General features: G+C 41.7%; 1 protein-coding gene across 3 annotated transcripts in view; it reads right to left on the reverse strand.

Annotated features, from left to right (window-relative positions):
* Positions 1–20,482, reverse strand: part of LOC125897442 (potassium channel subfamily K member 2-like) — a 53,586-nt gene that overhangs the window by 9,092 nt on the left and 24,012 nt on the right. For all 3 annotated transcript variants that reach the window (XM_049590770.1, XM_049590769.1, XM_049590768.1), the window contains exons 4-5: positions 7,674–7,834; positions 43–238 (exon numbers count right to left, since the gene is read on the reverse strand). In XM_049590770.1, coding sequence (XP_049446727.1) covers positions 43–238; positions 7,674–7,834 — 357 coding nt within the window. The remainder of the gene's footprint in view (positions 1–42; positions 239–7,673; positions 7,835–20,482) is intronic.

Consider the following 20,482-nt stretch of genomic DNA (forward strand, 5'->3'; position numbering starts at 1 on the left):
AAATGATAATAGGTCTATAAATCAGGAAGAAAATCAAGTGACCTTTTTCACCGGCGACAAAGTCTCCAAATCCAATCGTGGTGAGGGTGATGACGACAAAGTAGATGGACTCGAGTGTGCTCCATCCCTCGATGTGCTTAAATATGACAACCGGCAGAGCCACGAAGATGAGGCACCCGAACAGGATGAAGATCAGGGTGGAGATGACGCGGATCTTCGTCTGGCTGACTTGCCATTTCTGGTGGGAGATAAGAGGATCATTGATTAAAAAGACAACATGATTTCCACATGCAGAAACATTAAAGGGACAGTTCACCCACAAATACAATACATAGTGCTATTTATCAGTCTAGATAGTTTTGGTGTGATTTGCTGAGTGTTGGAGAGATGTCTGCCTTCTCTTACTGCCCTCAGAACAAGTCGGTTACGGTTGCAAACTGCTGTCAGGTCAAGACCCTGGTGAATACGATGAACCAGTGTTCCCCAAAATTCAGAGTGACTTTAGTGCTAAATGGATCATCTATGATTTCTATAAGTTGCGCATAAATGAAACTCTTAGCTTATTCATTACTACAGGTGGTTCATAATCTCCTTGATTTTCCTTGATCATCCAGAGCAGTCTGCACTAATTATGTTTTATTTTGCTTCTGTCCTGTCAGATAACCGCAACTTCACACACTGTTAATTGGATGACTCTTGATAGTGGATACAGCAGTCAATGTACACATCAGCCTTTACTCCTGTGGGACATTATTAAAGATTGTTGACAGAACTCACAGATTGCTGCAATGCCAGCATCTCAACATATCTATATATGCACCCCAAGCTGAGTGCCATCTAGTTCCATTATATTCGATAGAGGGCAGACATCTCTATGGCTGATATCTCCAACACTTGGCAGCTCACACCAAAACAATCTAGACTGATAAATAGCACTACAGGTAAGAGGAAACATATGTACTTTTGATTTTAGGATGAACTGTCTCTTTAAACACCCGGAGCAGGAGACCTGAGGAGCGCAGAGGCTATGAATGCAACAACATGACTGAATTTTAATAGGGTTGATGGTTTCCTGTTACTATGCAGCATGATTAGTGGTGTAATTTCTTTGTTAATTGGCCAACATGAACATTTTTCAGTGTAGTCCACAAGGTGTAATTAACTTTCCCTCAAAAGACTGTGAAGGAAATGAACATGCAGCCCATTTCCCACTCCCTAATATGCCACAGGCTTTTTTTCCCTCACTCCACATTGCGATGAGTCACTTCCTTCAACCTCCTTCTAGGAATACATTTGCTGTTTTCTAACATCTCAAACGTCAGTCTGTCAAGCTCATGTGACATAACTTTCGCTGTCAGATGGCACGCCCACCCGAGCTGCAGAGAGGCGGCAAGTGATCTGACACGCCTCACATGTGCTGAAACATTGACAACTTATCAAATAATTAACAAGCAGTCATAGTAGCAGATAGAGGACTCGTCGCAGTTACAGCCTGTGCTATCAACTGTAACTATGTGAATATAAATTTGACAGGAGCCCCATGGTCCCTCATTGCATCACAGTTACAGAACATTGGAGTATATCCTGCGTGCTGCTGTTTTCTCTGCTCCCTTTCCACTTGAGGTGACTGCTTTCAGCTGGTTCCCTGTGCATCATGCCCTTTTCCCTTCCAGTTATGTAAGCCCAAAGCACAGTGGCTCAGAGGGGAAGCATAAAGAGCAGGCAGACCTCAGATCACTGAGTCTGTGATGAATAATGTCCTCGCTGCACTAGGCAAAGTACAGTACAGTAACATACAATTTGAAGAGACATACCGTGAACCCTACAAGACCAAATTAGCTCAAGACAAAGCATTAATATATTCTAAAGGGACTTAAAGTGGTTTCACAGTCTGTATCTTCACTGTACAGAAGCAACTTCATCAACTGTTAAAGTACATTTATTTCCGCTATTCCCAGCCAGCTGCCAACTTCTTTCCATATCCCCAGAGAGGGAAGCAAGAGAGCCAGCAATGAATCAAATCATAATGAATCTGCTGCTACCAGTATCTGGTGAGTTGAAAAATGCCATGGTTTGTGCTTTTTTACTGAAAACGGAGGTTCTTCTACTGTAATCTTTATACTATATGCTCTAATACTGAAATCCCACACTGCTTTAGTGGACTTTAATTAGACTTTTATCACAGCATTACAGGTGTTTCATACAAAGGGATTTTTTAAGGTCTGAAACGTAAAGCCAATGCAGAAGTGCCTTGAATCTGCTTTCCCTCTGATAACCAGCCAGAGGTGACCACTGTTTGCAAAAAGAAGTTTGACGGTCTGTGCAAAAACGACCCTGCTTCTCTTGATTTATTACCACAGTTAACATTTTCCTAATGAGTCTCATGCTCTCAATTGCTAGTTTCAAATCTTCTTTCATACAGGATGATGTTCATTTTGTAATTCATAGCCCCATTTAGAGTAAAATAGATGATAAAGCAGGTTTTGCCTCAGGGCGTGACCACCTTGTGATTGACAAGTTGCTACCATGGCAATATCCTCGGGTTCTCAGATTCAAAGAGTGTAGGCATAGCTGTAGCTGTTGCTGTTTCAACTTTAAAAAAGCCTTGCTTAGCGTTTTTTGTAGGCTACTAAAAGACGCTCTAAGGGGCTGTGCACTTGCCGCGTTTTTTGCGCCTTCAAATTCGTTGTTTTCAATGTAGACGCATGGCAGGTGCACTTAAGCGCCAGAGCGATGCTGTTGTGGCAAGCACACGTTCCCAAGGGTCTATTTGTCAGGGTGCAACGGTTGTGACAGATATCTTTCCCCTGTAAATATCAGTTTGTGATAAATATGGAGAAGAAGTTGATCAGTTTAGTGCAGGGCTGCCAGAGCTTCGCATCTGTGCCACGGACAATAGGCCTACACACAAACAGCGCCTTGAAGAAGATCAGCTCTGCACTCAGGATTTCAGATAGATAGGCTATGATACGATGTTTGTTGAAGTTGCTTAGCAACCTCGGATGCAACCTGCCACCATGCTCTTAAAAGCTGGCACAGAAAAGGCACAAGAGTAGCGCCCAGTGCCTGATTTTGCTTTTTTCACGCGGTTAAAGACGCGGCATGTGCACGGCCCCTAAGCGGTCAGATGTTCTGTTTTTCTGGTTTGGAGGCTACTTTTAATGGTTTTAGCGTCGCCTTGGCTTCCTTGCAAAAAAGCCTATAAGATTTTTCCATTGGATTTAGATTATTGCAGAAAAACAGCTCTGTGTCGAGTCTTTACAACATACGACATCCCTCTGTCCTTTGGATCCTCACAGCGGATAACGCCAGGGCCACACTGCCCGCGGAAGCGCAGCGCACCGAAATTCTCGAGCGCCGGAGCACCTCCGTTCACATCAGATGCGCATTTCTCCACGCCGTCGACAAGCGATTCTGCTCCCAGCTCTTGTTTTTCACTGCCTGGCTTGTCAGATTTGCTCGCGTCTCACGCAGAAAATAGACCAGACGCCGAACTGATTGCTGCAAATCGTGAGCCTGCCGTGGAGCTTCCCGGCGCGGCGCGGCCAGTGTGGACGACACAGTCGGTTAACATGGGCGCCGAAAGGAAACTGCCTTCTCTTCTCGGCGCTTCGAGGCTATTCGCGGCGCTTCCGCGGGCGGTGTGGCCCTGGCGTAAGAAAAAACCCTTTAACAGGGAAAAATATCTTAGAAACCTCAGGAGGAGCAACTGAGGAGGGATCCCTCTTCCAGGACAGACAGATGTGGAATTGATGTTGTGTGTACAGAACAGATCAGCATAATCAATTTACAGTAATCCATATGACAATATAATACATAAAGAGAGACAGAGAGAGAAAGTGAGACAGCGACATCCCCATTACAACGAGGCTGTAAAGCTGTTTGGCACGGTTTAGCATGATGACACTGTAGTCTCATTTAGCCACTTGATAGCAACTGTCTTCATTATGACACTTAAAGCCGTCAAAATTCATGTGTGGAGTATTTACTGACGTATTTTATGTAAGAAAACAAAATGTGAAAGTCTTGTGTTAATTACAGATCTTATTAGGCATTTAACCAAAAACCCACTTACTTTGACACGAGGGAGCTGGGAGCGCTAAAGTGCTAACTCATTCCTGCACTACTCTATGCACCATGATAACCAAGCCAGCAGATGGCGCTAGGGTTAGCTTCATCCTCTTGTACAGATACGGTCACTTCTGGCTCAAAAAATCCAAGATGGTGACAACCAAAATGACAAACTCACAGCTTCAAAACAGCAGTCCACAAACCACTGGGTGACGTCACAATGGCTATGTCCACTGCTTTTGTACAAGCTATGTTTCAGCCCTACATCCATGACTGTATGTACAAACATGACTGCACACAGATACAAAAGAACATCCCAAAAAAATGGTCTCCGTTAGAAAGATATAATAACTTTGGGATTCTGTACCATTGCTGCTGCCTAGGTGACTCTCTTCATAACACTGTTTCCTTGAAATTATTTTGATGTGATAATTACTTGCAACAGCAAACTGGCAAACCAAATGCCACCCACATTGTGTATTTCTCAACTTAATTAGGAAGCAATGTTAATTAATGTATCTAGCAAGCCACACAATCTTGATACTGAACCTACAGTATCAGCGTCAACTCAAAGCAACAAAAATATAATTAAACCTCTGTATGATTATGTTTCAGCACCCACGGCACCAAGGAGAGATTGTGGTGTTTGTTGAATATGGAAAAAGTCAACATGTACTTGAGAAACAAGAATGGGTGTGTTTACTTTATTAACACTGATGTGAAACCACAATGTTTTCCCAAGCTTCACCAAAGTGGTTTTGTTGCCTAAACGTAACCCAGTCTCTGTCCGTCCTCAGCTCTGATTACAGCATGTTATCGAGGGACATAAAGACAGCTAATTGTAATAACAACACCCGCGGCAGCAGCCTGAACTGTTTCAAATCACTGAGGGTCACTATGGGAAAAGAATTTCATTCTGCAGTTCAATTGTCCCGTTGGACCATGATGATATTAGCTTGTACTTATGACTCCTCAGCCAATGTGCTGTACACGACTCACGGTCCTCTGACACCCAGAGCGGTGCATTGGGTGCATTGCAGCTACTCACTGTGTGTTAACTCTCCATACTCTTGTAACGAAAGTTAGTGTGACTGCAAGCATTTGTGCTGTTTTTCTTCACCAGCACACTCATTTATTGTTGTTTTTCTCCTTGTAACGTGTGTGATTAGGACCCAAAAGCAGCACAACAGAGGCCAGCAACAGTTGGTTATGATATTTACTGTTATTACTCAGCAGGTACAGAACAGGGCTAGGAAACAGCTCACAATACAGTTCAACACTCCAGCGATGTCCTTGGCAGCCCGGCTAGTTTGGCAAACTGAACAGAGCTGAGAGGTGGATGAGTGAATGGTGGAGTTTGCCCAACAACTAACACATTTAGTTGCCAAGAGCAGGCACAGGACGTAAAGGAGGAGGCAGAAAATCCGGAACCAGTGTAAGAACTCAGTAGGGGATAGGATAGGTCGAGGCCAGGTGAATGGTCAAGCCAGCAGGTAAGTACGAACAGGACGCACACACAATGGCATGTGTGGTGACACGGTAAAAATCTCTGGACAACAGGAAACCACAGGTAAGCTGAGCGGAACACACACTGTAGCTCCGTCGTCAGATGAAAATGCAAAGCAGCCACTGGCAAAGAGATACCAAGGACGCAGAAGTAGGTCTCCTGGTCAGGGGCAGAAGGCTGATGGGTTTACCAGGAATCAGACGAAGCAGGCGGGTCAGAGGCAGGTAGGGTCAGCAACGGAAAAAAAAGTACAGGATAAAGCGCTGGGGAGTCTTGCATGAGTGGCAAAAAACAATCCGGCAAAAAGTGTCTGTGAGGTTGGAGTATATATACTGACTGAGTGTAATCGGGAACAGGTGAACTGAGCTGCCTAAATGAGGTGGATGTGATGGACAGGCAGGAGCAGGAATAGGTCGACAGGTAATAGGTTGGCAGGTAAGAGTGACAAGGAGGCCAGAGCAATGTCGTTCTAATTTTGGAAAACACTGCATGTCATGTGACAAAGAACAACCAATCACAGTTGGCAGATATCTTTCCTTTAAATCTTTCTTAGTGCAGGGCTACCCAGAGCGTCACACCTGTCCCACAGACAATATTTTTTTGGCCCTATACACACTTACAAAACAGCGCCTGGAAGAAGATCAACTCTGCACTCAGGACTTCTGGTAAGTAGGCTATGATATAGTGCTGGTTATGGTTGCTTAGGAACCTCAGACACAACCTTTTGACACAACCTTCCCCCCAGTGCCCCTCCTTCCGACACCATCCACTGCCTCTACAATGATCTAAAACAGTTTTGTGTCATGGCAAATCTTTGGTCTGCACTGGGCTTTACATTACTGTAACTTTTGCTTGCTTCAGGACAAAAGCCTAACTTAATAATGCAATTATGTCACACACCCCCACACTGAAACATCCTCCCCATCATTTTAAGGATGTGCATTTATATGCCTTTTCCTTGCTTGCACCAAACTATTACTTTTTAAATTAAACCTGCTCACATTTTTCCATGTACTGTACTGTGTATCTCCTTGTCTGCTTTTTTGGGAGACAGTTTTCATCCATCTCTATGATTAACTTTGTTATAGATCAGTGTCATTATGATTCATTATAACCCCCCCTACTCATCCATTAGCTGCACAGTCCATTTGATAAATGATGATAAAAAGCACATGTGGTGCTGGTACAGGAACAAGTTAAAAATGAAACAGCAGTTATTAGTTTTTACAATAAGAGGATAAACACTGTTCAGATCAGAGATCGTCCTTATTGGCCTGCATACTAAGCAGCTGTTTGACTGCTTTTTGTTTTTCAGCCTTTGAGTTTCCAGGAGAAATGTAATGACTACCCATCAACCAGATTGTCCAGCACAGTCCATTTATATTCTTGGTATCCAACATGACTAATGGTGCCTTTAACTGCTCCGGCAGGAGGCTTATGTGTGTTTTCATGTGCATGCATGTGTTTTTATGGGCTTGTGTATGGACAGACGTCAATGTGTGACTTGCAGTGGGGTAAATAAGCCTAGCATCATTATTTCAGAGTTATCGATCTGCATGCTGTTAGTTGAATCCACTGCCATAAACAAAGAAATGCGATGGGAGCAGAGCAGTGAGTTCAGCACAATAGGAAACAAAAACAACTGTTTTCTTTGCTGAATTTTGAAATATTACTGAAACAACTGTAATCTACTAATCTGATCTTTTGATACTGAAACTGTTTGCATTTCAGATTGGTTTCCAGGAGTCTGTTGGCATGGCAACCCAAAAACTGCATCCACTTTGTCCACATCACTGCCTGCTGAAGTCTGAGAGAAGAACAAACCCTGCACTTTTTAATGTGAATCTTTTGCTGTACTGTTTAGGGGTGTTTATGTTGCCGCTTTAACCTTGACACTTAGACTTACCGTAGCTGTTTATAGGAACAGCTCAGAGCAGGCAGTATAATTTTACAGCTGCCTTTGCATTACCTTGGTAATTAAGTCGTCAAAAGCGACTGTCCACATTAAAATGGCTCATTGCACATAGGTCAACATACAGTGAGGTGCAAATGATTCAGAGACAAAAACAAGCTTGTACAAATGATAGGAACTCACCACAATCATCTTCTCTACTCTGGCGATGCCCTTCCCAAAAATGGTCCCCAGTTGGTCGCCGACACCAGCCAATAAGAATCCAAACAAGGGAATCCCAAGCAGAGCGTAAATTATACAGAAGATCCGCCCACCTTCTGTGTGAGGAGAGATGTTCCCAAATCCTGACAGAGAGGAGACACGGAGGGTTCGTTAGCTCGGCAGGCAGCATTTAATTCAAAATGTCAGTATAGATTAACGGCAACATTCAGCAGCGTGTGTGTTGTTGGTCTAAGTCACGAACAGGGTGCAGTAAATTGCTGTAACATGGTTATTTACAGGGTACAGGTCAATTCCTGTTTTATGCTCCATACTGTTAACTGCTGATACTATGTTCATCTTTTCTGTCTGGGTTTTCCTGTTTCAGACACCAAGCAGCAACCTCTAGGGCTGAAAAATGAAGCCAGCATGGAGGTGTCATGATCCAAGGTTTTTTCATTCATAGTCTTATCTCCAGGATTTTGTTTATTGGGTTTTCTGTTTGTATTCTTGTTTCATGTTTTATTTTGTAGATTCACTCCTAATGTACCATGTCTGCTTTTATTTCCTGTCTTTGTGTGTTTCCCTGCCTCAGTCTTCAGGTGTTTCTCATAGTCAAGGACGAATCCTTAAATTGCTGAATTTCAAGGAGGCTACATCGTCAATTCCCGCCTAATGTTCCAATGTCAAGGATCCTTCAAATTCTACCAAGGACTGAGTCCTTCCTTCAGAGAATTTTCAAGATTGCATGTGTGTATCCTCAGCAGGTATAAAGCACCCACAATTCTCTGCGCACATGATTTGCTGGAGGCGAAGGCAGGGCTTGGCTGGATTTAGATAAATATGTCATTTTTTGGATTTGTATCTCCAGGCGTTTTGATCATACAAGCAATGACAGAAACCTCATAATTAACACTTTCCAATGTGTCCACCGCCAAATAATGAGCTTTAAAAAATACTGTGATTAAAATAAAACATTAAAGTTTTTAAATTAATCATTTAGAGCAGAGATAGAGCGCTAACTGTCACAAAAGTTTCATTTGGCCTACCCTTTTTTTTCAAAGTATACTCCAGAAAATATTCAAGTCACGCGTATCTGAAAATAGCCTACTGCTTACATTTGTTCAAATTGTACAACGACATTAGAGAGTGCCAAAATTATCACAATATCCTGAAGCCTCCTCAGTCCGCTGAGGGTTAATGACGCACACCTGGGGACTCTCGTTAACCTGTTCCAATGTGTGTTCACCGGATGCAAGAAAGGACTCTTGCCTTGCCTCTGTAGGTCAGTCAGGGGTCCTTCCTTGGTAGGACAAGTCCTTCCCAGGAAGGATCCCTGACTTTGTGAAACAATATTTGTCAGCCCCGCCCTGATTAGTTTCACTCACCTGTTCTTCCTCCCCCAGTTAATGCCTTTCCCTCATTTACCCAGCTGCACACTTGCCCTGTGTAAGCTTCATCAGTCCGTCCCTGCTCCTGAGTTTTTCCCAGCCTATCAGCTACCTGCCTGTTCTTCTACTCATCACTTTATTCCCCTCACCTGAGCTTGTCCACTTGGTTTCTCCACCTGCACTTCATCCCCTCATCAGCCTAGCTTGTATTTAAGTCCTGGTTTTCAGGTCAGTCTTTGTTTAAACCCTGATTTGGTTATGTGATGTTCAGTTCATGTTTCCTGAAATAAAGTGTGATCTTTCTGAGCTCCTGTGGTCTGCTGTCTCCTGCATTTGGGTTCATGTTCTCCACACCAGATAACAGGAGGTGCCAAAAGACTGCAGTGACATGAATGGCCACTTGAGGCTGGCTCCAAAAGAGAGTCAATCTCCACAGGCACCTTTATCAAACTGCCCAACTTTACAGCAAAAGCAGACATGTTTACAGCCTGGTACAAAAACCAGCTAATTTCCCCCTTCATGACAACTGCATGGGAGGTGAATTTTTATATAACTCATCCATTTACATTTCATTAAGGCATAAAGGTCCAGTGTGTAACATCTACTGGATATCGTGACACTGAGCAGAGAGGATTGCAGATTGCAACTAGCTGAAAAATCACCTGAGTAAGAATTCCTTCACTGTTCATTGTGAGTCCAATTATCCACAAGGGTATCTTCCTCTTCAAAACAAACAGACCTGCTGATTTAAACTGATAGAAACACCGACTAAAGCAGTTTCACATTACAAATCAATGTTTTTCCTACGCTGTTCCAGCACCTATTTTCTCTGATTACCTAAGATACAGACTTTCAGGAGGTTTTTTACCACCGAATTATTGGCAGAGGTCTCTTCCTCTCCAAAGCAACAGATCTGGTGAGTGAAAGTGGTTAAAAACACTGAATAAAGCACTTTCACATTACAACAAAATCACTGTTTTTCCTGATGCTGCTCATCAAAGAGGGGCTTTACTAAGGTAGTGCCAATGTTTGGTGTGTCTATTGTAGGCTACTGTAGAAACATGGCGATGCAACATGGGGATCTCCAGGGACAAGGACCTGCTTTCTATGTAGATATAGAAAGGTAACAGAAACATTCTTATTTTCAGGTGATTATACACTAAAGACAATGAGTATATTATATTCCATTGCTGCCAATATATTCCCCTAAATCTGACACACTGGACCTTTAAAGTTACACATTATTATGGGCATGACTGCTTTGAGTGACAGGCTATCTGAGAATAGTGTCCTTGGGATCTCGGTCAGATCCACCCCTTGTCATCCACAGGTCCACCCTCCCATCCAAATATGGTCACTTCTAGCTCCAATAATCCAAGATGGCGACAGCCAAATGCCAAACTTGAGGCTTCAGAATGGGAATCCACAAACCAATGGGTGACATCATGATGGCTATGTCCAGTATTTTTTTCATTGTCCTCTATGGAAGACTCACATTTTCTCAACTCTTCTTACCATATGTGTGTTTGCTATACTATGATTTAATTTATTCAGAAGAACAAAAGGAGAATAAAGTGAATTTTTACATTTGCATTTATCAGCTGATCAGAAAATAAGATTGGCGAGGCAGCTTGGTGTGTGGCAGCTTGCAGTGAGTGTACTCTGTACTGTACTGGACATGTTGGCCAGGAGCATCTTGTAACTCTGCTCATGGTGCTGCACAAACACAGAGAGCATTTACACAAAAGAGAGGCGCTGTGTCTCTGTATGTGGGTTAATGTGTGGCTGTTTTTTGTTGCATTATTTTTCTGAAAGGAATGTTGGCTATTTATTTATTTATCTATTTTATGAGAATTTATTTATATTTTTGAAATATTAGCGTGCACATATTCTTTGCTTTTTTTGTTTTGGACTCTTCCCAGGGAAGCATCTGTTGCTTATGCAAAAAAGACCATGTGAATGCTTCGCTGAAAGATAGTATGGTCTTTGTCTGCTATAGGAGCACAAGCAATGAATGTGTCAGTGTATATGTTCTATCTGTTGCATATTCTGCATCCTATTAATGTTTGATCAAAGCCGGCAGAATAAGTAATATGAGTTTAAATGAGACCAGCTAGACAAGATAACTTTTCGCCTGACTTTGCTATAACATCACAGCAAACAGACGCAGCACAACAGCTTTGAGCTCTGAGAAATATCAGCAGTGAGAGACTGAAGTCTTGTTAAAGCACTGACTCAGACTGGAGTTTATAATTCACATTCTCCGTCCTCAAGATCCTCTGATGTGAATAAAAAACAGAATGAACACCAAAAATGAAAAGACATGGAGTATGCTGTACGTAGGCTTCCGTACACACACACACACAGCCACACACACACACTAATGTGAGTCCATCACTGGTTCACTGCCTTTCATCTTCTCTCTAACCCATCATCATGTGCAGCAAGGAAAGCAGATGGGTCTCATAGAGGTCGGTGTCCTGGTAAACATAAAACCCTTCACGACCTGTGCCTTCTTTAAAGCTGACTCCACACATTCGACAACATGACTTTCATTATTTAATGCTTAATAAAGGGTCTGCATAATGAACTACATCCACTTCTCTTTATTAATGCAGTCATCTGTCTCAGGATATGAGCTGCAGGGAGCCTTCTAATGATCGTCTGGTCTCACACTGGAGTGGGGTGATACTCAGTGTGAGAAAAATTGTCAATCAAGTCTCACTAATTTCCTGATTAGTTCAACGGGAGACCGGATGCAGGATTAGTTTTTAACATCTCCTGGTGACCCTGCAAAAAAAAAAACAAAAAAAAAAACAGACACAACGGATGTGATTTGGAACTGAACTCATTTCTGTTTTTTATTGCTGAGTTAAACAGATTATTTCTTGTTGATGTTCTCACCTCATGTTTGAATGCTATCACAATAGCAGAGCTGAAAAGCAAGTTATGCTTTGCAAGCTCACAGAGTCAGTGTCATGCACTGGGATAAAATGGTGCCAGTCAAAGAGAATTGACTGTTCTTGGATTAGGATAAAAACAGCAGAATTACTGCCTTACAGTTGTATGCCTCCGCCATGCAGTCAAATTCCAGTTCCAGTTTACATCCATATCTGTTCAGACTCATATAGCCATGACAGTTTGACATGTTTCTGCAAAGAAGCTACAGATTCTAAATGATTGCTTGACACATGTCTTAACCCAGCAGCAAAGAAGATCTATACAATCACCCAAGATTAGTGTCACCAATTCAGTATCTGACCAAATGTCTCCCCCTCTGCTCCTGAGTTATATCCCTGAATAATGGCCAGAAAAGTGTTTTTTCTGCAAGTGAAGGCGACTTTTGACCTTTTGGATATTAAATGTTGTCATTTCATTATTTTTATTCTATTGGATATTTGGGTGAAATTTTATCAGAGGCCACAGTGACCTTTGACCGCCAAACTCTTTCAGTTCATGATTATGGTGCGTTCGCTTTGTACTCAGAGGTCGGAAGTCGGAAGTGGGAATGACGTCAGCTCTGAGTTGACAACAGTTTTTGCATTCTAGTTGACAACGGCGGAAAAGTCGGAAAAAAACATGGACGTTACCGTTCTACCACTGGGCTAGCCGTAGCCACTGTAGGCATTATCAGTTGATAACAATGCTCTATGTGGTATTTTGCACATACAGACAGCGTAGCAACATGCCCACGGATAAAAACTGAACAGTACTATGGGTATGGCTGACCTAACGTAAAACAAATAAGATACAATTGCTATAAACAGTACTTTAGCAGAATGTTTACTCACTATGTATGTCACCGGCAGCCATCTTGAATTCGTAAGTCGGGGTTGATGCGGTTGCTCCAAGTTTCAGAGTTGGAAATCTGATCTCAGGGTGCGTTCGAGTTTAAACTTCTGACTGGGAACTGGGAATTTCTGACCTCTGAGTACAAAACGAACGCACCATTAAAGCCAAGTGAACGTTTGTGCCAAATTTGAAGAAACTTCCTGAAGGTGTTCTTGAGATATTGCTTTGTACACAGATATGTACAGCCGCATGGACAGAGAATCTGAAAACATAATTTCTTCTGCCATGTCAAAGATATTATGTGGTGCAGTAAAGAAACCCAGATCATTTCAGAACTTAATGGCTGACAAAAACTTGGGGTGGGAATCACCAAAGGATCGATGATACGATATTATCACGACATTTAAGTCATGACACACAATATTGCGATTTTAAATATGTTGTGATATGCCAATTATTACGATAAAATATATTGCAATTTATTACCTTTTTTCAACAGTGAATTATGTCCCCCCCAAAAAACTTTGTCAATGTCTGTTTATCTAATAAGATAAAGTTTTCAGTCTGTTCATCTCACCTTAGCAATTATTATGCAGCAGCAACATGTATCTACTGTGCTGTATCGATCCCCACCCCCCCACCCCTAATACAAATGTGTGGATTTATATGTAAAATGGAATTAAAAATATGTCTTTCAGCAATTAGGTGATACATATTTCAGTAAAATGTTTGACTTCTTTAACCATTGAGTAATTATAATATATATATGGGAGCAACACATCCCCCCCAAAAATTAAGATATGCTAAAAAGTGATGTGAAGTCTGTGTACGGTGTCTAACATTTATGTTGTGCGGCATGCGTAATAAATGTAGACAGTAGTACTTTTAATTTATTGCATATTTATATAGTACACTATATAGTAGGGATAGGGGGAAAAATCGATACAGCGTAGTATCCCAATATTGTTGTTTTTTTCATTATATTAATTATTAATATGACAAATATAAATTGAATCACTTGCTTTTTCAGTTCACTAGATACATTTTGCTGCTAAAAAAAAAAAGTCTGAGGTGAGATGACCAGACTGAAAACCTTATCCTATTAGATCAAACAGATGTTGACAAAGTGCTCCTCTGGGTTCATAATTTACAGTTAAAAAACGGTAATAAATCGCAATGTATTTTATTGCAATACTCAGCATATCTCAACATATTTGACATTGCGATAATATTGTATCGTGACTTAAGTATAGTGATATATCGTACTGTGGAGCCTCTGGTGATTCCCATCTCTAGTATTTGCTTAAGATAAGAAATATCTCTACGCAGGATTGATTTAGTGCTTGTTTTTGCTAGAGAGTGGAGGGCTGGGGGCCCCTCAGAACCCCCCACAGATTTGGTCCCCACCAGTGTGAGCTCCATGGCTATGGCCCTGCTTTTTAAACTTTAGAACACGATCTGCTCTCTTTTCTCACACAAGACTTAAATCAAAGGTTAAACACCAAATTCAGTTAAATACCAATAAGTCATTCAATTAGTTTCACACTTGACTCCAACACTGCCGTCATGAATAATACATTAAACTTAAGATTTCCACTCTATAATGAGCTCAGGCCTTAAAATGGATGAACTCATTTGTCAGTATAGGCCCCATATCACTGCATTCGTGACACCACCGACACTCTTATGTAACGATCACGTGGTCATCACCATCACGGTCTGTCTCTTGAAGGAACAAATGCATTTGCAGTGGACAATAAAAGCTTAATGACTTCCTTCTAAATCCATTAAGTGACGCTGGGAGAGAGAACGGTGACATGAGATTGAACAGAGTGACTTCATTAGCTTCTGTCAGAGACACAGGTTTGCTTTTGTGGTTTGGTCGATAATTTAATTGCGAAAAAAGGCAATAAAACCCTGTCATGGTGGGTTTTAGGTAGTTTTAAAGTAAACTGAACATTGTCTCATTGTTATCACTGTAACTATACTCTATAATTAAACACATTTCCAATTAATTAAATTTTCAAATCAAGAGTAAAGAAAAGGACATTTTTTCATAGTGTTGTGCACCGATCAACATTAGCACCACTGACAGATGAAGTGAATAACATTTATCATCTTGTTACAGTGCAATGTTCTGCTATGAAACCTCCAGTCCTGCATTCATGGTGCCGCTTGACACGCACCACCCACCTAAACACTGTTTAAGATCAAGTACACCCCTCATGACAATGACATTCCCCAATGGCAGTCCACTCAGCAGCACAACACACTATGCCACACTGCAATAAGTACTCAGGAATGGCCTGAAAAACATGACAAAGAGCCAGAGGCATCGATGTGGCCTCCAAAGTCCCCAGATGCCAATCCATTCCAGCATCAATTTGACATGCCTGTACCCCACCTCGCAACCCACAGCACTCAAAGGATTTGCTGCCAATGCTAATCCTGCATCCACGCCTCAACAGGTCAGAGCCAAGTCTGGTCCAAGGACGCCCTACTATAGATCAGACTGGAGTCTGGGGTATTGGCACATCTCACAGATACTCAATTGGATTGGGATCTGGGAAAGTTGTGGGCCAGGTCAGTGCCTTGAGCACTTTCTCATTTGCGAGCCTTTCCTAAGCAGGCTTTGAGGCACGATATGGCGCATTATCTTGCTCGTGTGGCCACTAGGGGTGTGCCATATCATCTCGTTCATGATAATACCAATATAACTTTTAATATAGTGCGAAAAATTAATATTGTGATAGTTGACTTGTTGACATATTGACGTCATACCCATGGCAACAAGCATGGCTTAAAGCCGTATTATTACGACTGCACAGTGGTTCCAAAAAGAGGAGCAGCTTCAGTGGTGTGGAAGAAACTGTGGCATCCTGAATGTTTCATGAACAGCTCCGGACTTCTCAGACTCTTTTAGCGAGTTACTGCAAGTTCCTTCCTTGGAGAGGGAACTCATTCAGCGGCTCCTCTGGCAGCAGCACAGTGTCTCTCCCTCTCCGCTCTCGCTGTGCGTACATAGGAACTCAGTCATTTAGGATTTTGATAAAAGGGAAATAGGGAAATTTGTTTTGGACTCCTATGCTGCGCACAACATGGCTTCACAGTGTGATAAAACAAGCTACATAATAAGTTGCACATGTTCCACATTGCACATTACAAGATATTGCACATACAAATACATAACACATATTGCACATACCCTGTGGTACAACACCATGAGACTATTGCGCAATCCCTGCAGCCTCAAACAGCACCATTTAAAAGTTTAATGGAGGCAGGAATAAATGAATTTAATATAGATCCCAGGGGACATTTTTTGTATTTGGGAGCTGTTTAAATGTGTAATTTGTGGTAGATTTTATTTTGTTGAACTACTAATATTGTATACAGAATCTGAATCTCACTCTGAGTTACTGATGTTGTTCGCAAACAAAAGAAATTAGAGATTTTGTTTAGTTTTTACTGAACATTTGAAGGTAAACTGTAAAACTATATCACTTATTTTGTTCTTAAATTAATAGTAAAATATATTCTTTGTACTAATTTGTCATATTGTCAAGAATATCATTATCTCAGAAATACCCTGAAATATCATGGTATTATTTTAGGGCCATATCGTCCACCCCTAGTTGTCACTGCCATCAGGGACTGCCGGTACCATTATGACGAGATGATGTGTGTTAAGGGCTGGAAATACCTCAATATCAATATTGCGATGATACTGCGGGGTTGACTATTGGTGCTTTAAAAGAATATTTAAACAATGAGATACTTGATGAACAATCATCAGTCATGTGGATACAGTGACTAAGTGGGCAAAGGCAAACAATAGAACAGTCTTGTATGTTCAGAAAATTACATCACTTTACTGTAATGCTGCCTTTAAAACCAGCAAAAGACAACACTTAACAATATTACTATATCCAGAATCTAAGATATGATCTAAGACTCTGATATCATGTCTTATATCACAATATCAATATAATATCAATATACTACAGACCTACTGTACATCACATGAAAACTTCCACTGGAAACACCTTCATAACAAAGCCAAGGGGAGGCAAGACCATCAGTGAGAATAATAATTACTTTTTCTTTTATGTGCAAGTGACAAAGGAGGCTTCATTTGGGATTCAACTGATCTATACACTATGGGAAATGTGAAGGACTAGAACAGTCAGAGGAACTAAACTAAGGAATCCCACTGGGGAGAAATTCAATCGTTTCTGCTCCTCTTTTACTCCCTGGAGAGAGGAGAAGGTTCGTTTCCTGGATAAAGTATGAGGATGAAAATAAATGGGGGAAAACACGCTTTGCCTTGACACTGCACATCCAATTAAAGATCCCACATAAACAAATCAATCTGCTCTTGCTCTATCAGGTCTGGCTGAATCAAGGACGGTCAGAAAAGAGACAAAAGCTGAGAGAGGGAGCAAACTGTAATGACTCTTTTCCTTTCTAGGCTTTATTATGTTTCCTCGTCGGCTGATTACTGACAGAAATCACACAATGACTTTATGAATAGCTTATCTTAGCAGCAATGGCCACACAACATTTTGTTGTAATCAGGCAGAATTATAATGATTGCCAACAGACAGCACAGCAATTATGTGCTGTTTAACAAGCACTGAAGGTGATACACAGAAAATACCACCTAGGAGTTTCAGCGGTAAAATCAATGCTATGAAAGCTGAAGCATCTGCTACTGTTTGCACCTTCACCTTGTGACCATTTCTAGATGTTTGGGTTTACAAAGATAAATCTATGCACTCAAAACTAAATTAAAGCCAAAGTGCTCCTTTTTCTCTGCTCCAGCTATTGAACTACCATGGCTCCTTTCATGAGAAAACATCACCACATCTTCAAGTCAAACATCAGTAAATGTGCCTTTTGTTAAGGGCTAGCTGGACTGGATCACCGCAGTGCCCGAATGGAGAAAAGAAAGTCAACACACTCAGTCTGTGGAGAGCAAAGGCAAAACCCGCAGTGAGGCTTCTACTCTACACACGGTTACAGAAAGCACACTTATTTTTTTATTTTCCAACCAGAGGGCAAAATCAAGTTATTGCACATTTTCTGACTGAGGAATGAGATTCGACAGGATCCTGAAGACGTGAAATGGAGCTCAACGACCCACCAAACAGACCCGCTGATATGTGAAGGTCTGCTTGGACGAGCCAGATAAGAGCAGCTGGGTGTGTGTATATGTGCATGTGTGTGTGCTGTGGCCAGTAACATATTGTAACTTTGGTGAGCAGAAGAACAAGCACAAGGCTGGTGCAGTGCAGCAAAATGTGGAAAAGGGGCTGGGTCAGGTTTGGGTTAGGTTTGGCCCTCAGTAAAATATTCTTCAAGCCTTAACAGATGTTAAAAATGTGAGAGACACCAAACATAACATGTAACAATAAACTCTTACAGATTCCATACACAAGCAACTCACAAATCTCACAAACCTCTTGCAATCAAACTTGACTTTAGAGTAATGTATGGCAAACATGGCGGATGACGGGCAGGAAGAACTAGCTGTTAGTTTTTGCACTACTTTTCCACAGAAAATTTACAAAGAAAACCTAAAAACATGGACAAAGTCATGAGGACAGCAGAAACATGGACTGTACATGTTACAGCACAATCTGGAGGTGAATACATTTAGAGTTGAAGCTCATTTGATATTACATTAAAACCCTCTGAGACCTGCAGGACCACTGGCGATCCTCGGGGTTCCCCCGTCTTGTTGAAATCACTGTGCCCAGTAGTGATGCTCGGGTCGACTTGACTTGTGGGTTGACACACGGGTCGATTGGTTTGGGTAAGCTTGTTTAGCAAATATCGCAGGTTTCAGGTGGGTCATTAAGTGACCAAGCAGCATTCTAAGTAGGTTATTAATAACTTTCAGAAACACTGTACAATAGTCCACCTTCCACCTTCTTTACCCTGCTTTCTAGCTCCTTTTGCACTGCTTGTTCAAAGCGGAAAAATGGTGCTGTTTTGCCACCTCGCCATGCTGCTTATAAAGTATGATCGCAGAATTGGGGAAAAGAGTGGTCTCGTCTTTAAGCCGCCACGGGAGGTAGTGACATCGCTGAAATGGTGTCTGTATTAATGGGACAGCTGGCAGGATGGGATCATGGGCAAGACAGGTCTTACATTTCGACGACATGTTATGTGTGTGACCCACTGCAGGAGATTTAAAAACGTAGCTACTAGCAGTTAGCAGCTAACTCAAGGAGGAAGAACAGCAGCCAAAGTGTCAGCAAATAAGGAAAACAATGAGGTCCAGGAGCTCCTTACCCTCTGACCATATGATGAGATCAGCCGCCATATAACAGGAACAGTAAATAATTGTTGTTCCCATGTTTTGCCATTGTTGTTATTTATAAAGTGCTGCCAATGTGTTTGTTATATATCATAATAGAGGCCGACACTGTTGTGTTACATATCATGGCCATCATGCCTCTTTTGATTTCGTGATGCCAGCATGCTGTCTGTAATCACACACTGGAGTGGAATGATGCCACCATTGTTTGGTTCTGTGTAGCGGCCCTATAGTGTGATCCCTGTGCTTCTGTCTTTGTCTCGCTCTAACACATAGCAAGCAGACTTATCATCAGTGCTGCTGAGCTCAGTGTTTTTGTTATCTGGTTTCTGACCAGGAAGATCTGTTCAAGTCTGACATATTTAAATATCTCCAGTCATAATCCCCTGGTAAAACTATTTCCCTCTGAGAATATGTAGGCCTATCAGCAAGCAAGCAAGTGTCTCTCTGTCCTCACTGAATCCATTAAATATGCAGTTCTGTTAGATCATGTACTAGATATCAGCTATGTGCTTGAGATCCCACTGAAGACGTAACCACTTAACAGATGTGTGAGTACTTGTTGTCTTTTTATGTTTGTATTTTTAAACAAAGAACACCTGTTTTATGCTGTGCTATTTACTGGAAATGACATATCATACAGCCAGCATCAAGTAGGCTGTTATTAGTAATAGTCATTACCAGAAATGTGCAGATCAGGTTTGGGTGATTAACGCATATGTTTGAAGGTTGGGCAGAGCAGTTTGGCTGGTGTGAGTTGTAAAATCCTTGACCTGCGCATCACTAGGAACCAGGATAGACTTGCGAGCAAATCGGGGGACATTAAATACTCTATTTAGCAAGTGCAATTTCATGCCAAAATATTCATCAAGATTGCACTTTGTTTCTCAGATTAATAGCCATCCTGTGTTGGCAAAATCAGGGTGAGCTCTGACAGGATTCTAGAGATGTGAAATGGAGCCCAACAGCCCACTTAACAGATGCACTGATCTGTCTTGGAAGAGACTGATGAGCTGTCAGACTAGCTGTGTGTATGTGTGCGTGTGTGTGTGTGTGTGTGTGTGTGTGTGTGTGTGTGTGTGTGAGCTGTTCTGTTTTCCTTATTAGTAATCTCTTACAGCTGGAGGTGACAGAGAATGTGCTACAGGCCCATAAAGCTGACAGCTCCTAGATTACAGTAACTAAGACCAAATGAACACATCAGGCGCTTCATAATAATATTCTTCTGTAGTGTCAGATCAGTTAAAGCTCTTTAGGCTGCAGTACTTGTTCAGTTAACAGACATT

This window comes from Epinephelus fuscoguttatus, linkage group LG11 (genome assembly GCF_011397635.1).
Source record: "Epinephelus fuscoguttatus linkage group LG11, E.fuscoguttatus.final_Chr_v1".
Classification (NCBI taxonomy): Eukaryota; Metazoa; Chordata; class Actinopteri; order Perciformes; family Serranidae; genus Epinephelus; species Epinephelus fuscoguttatus.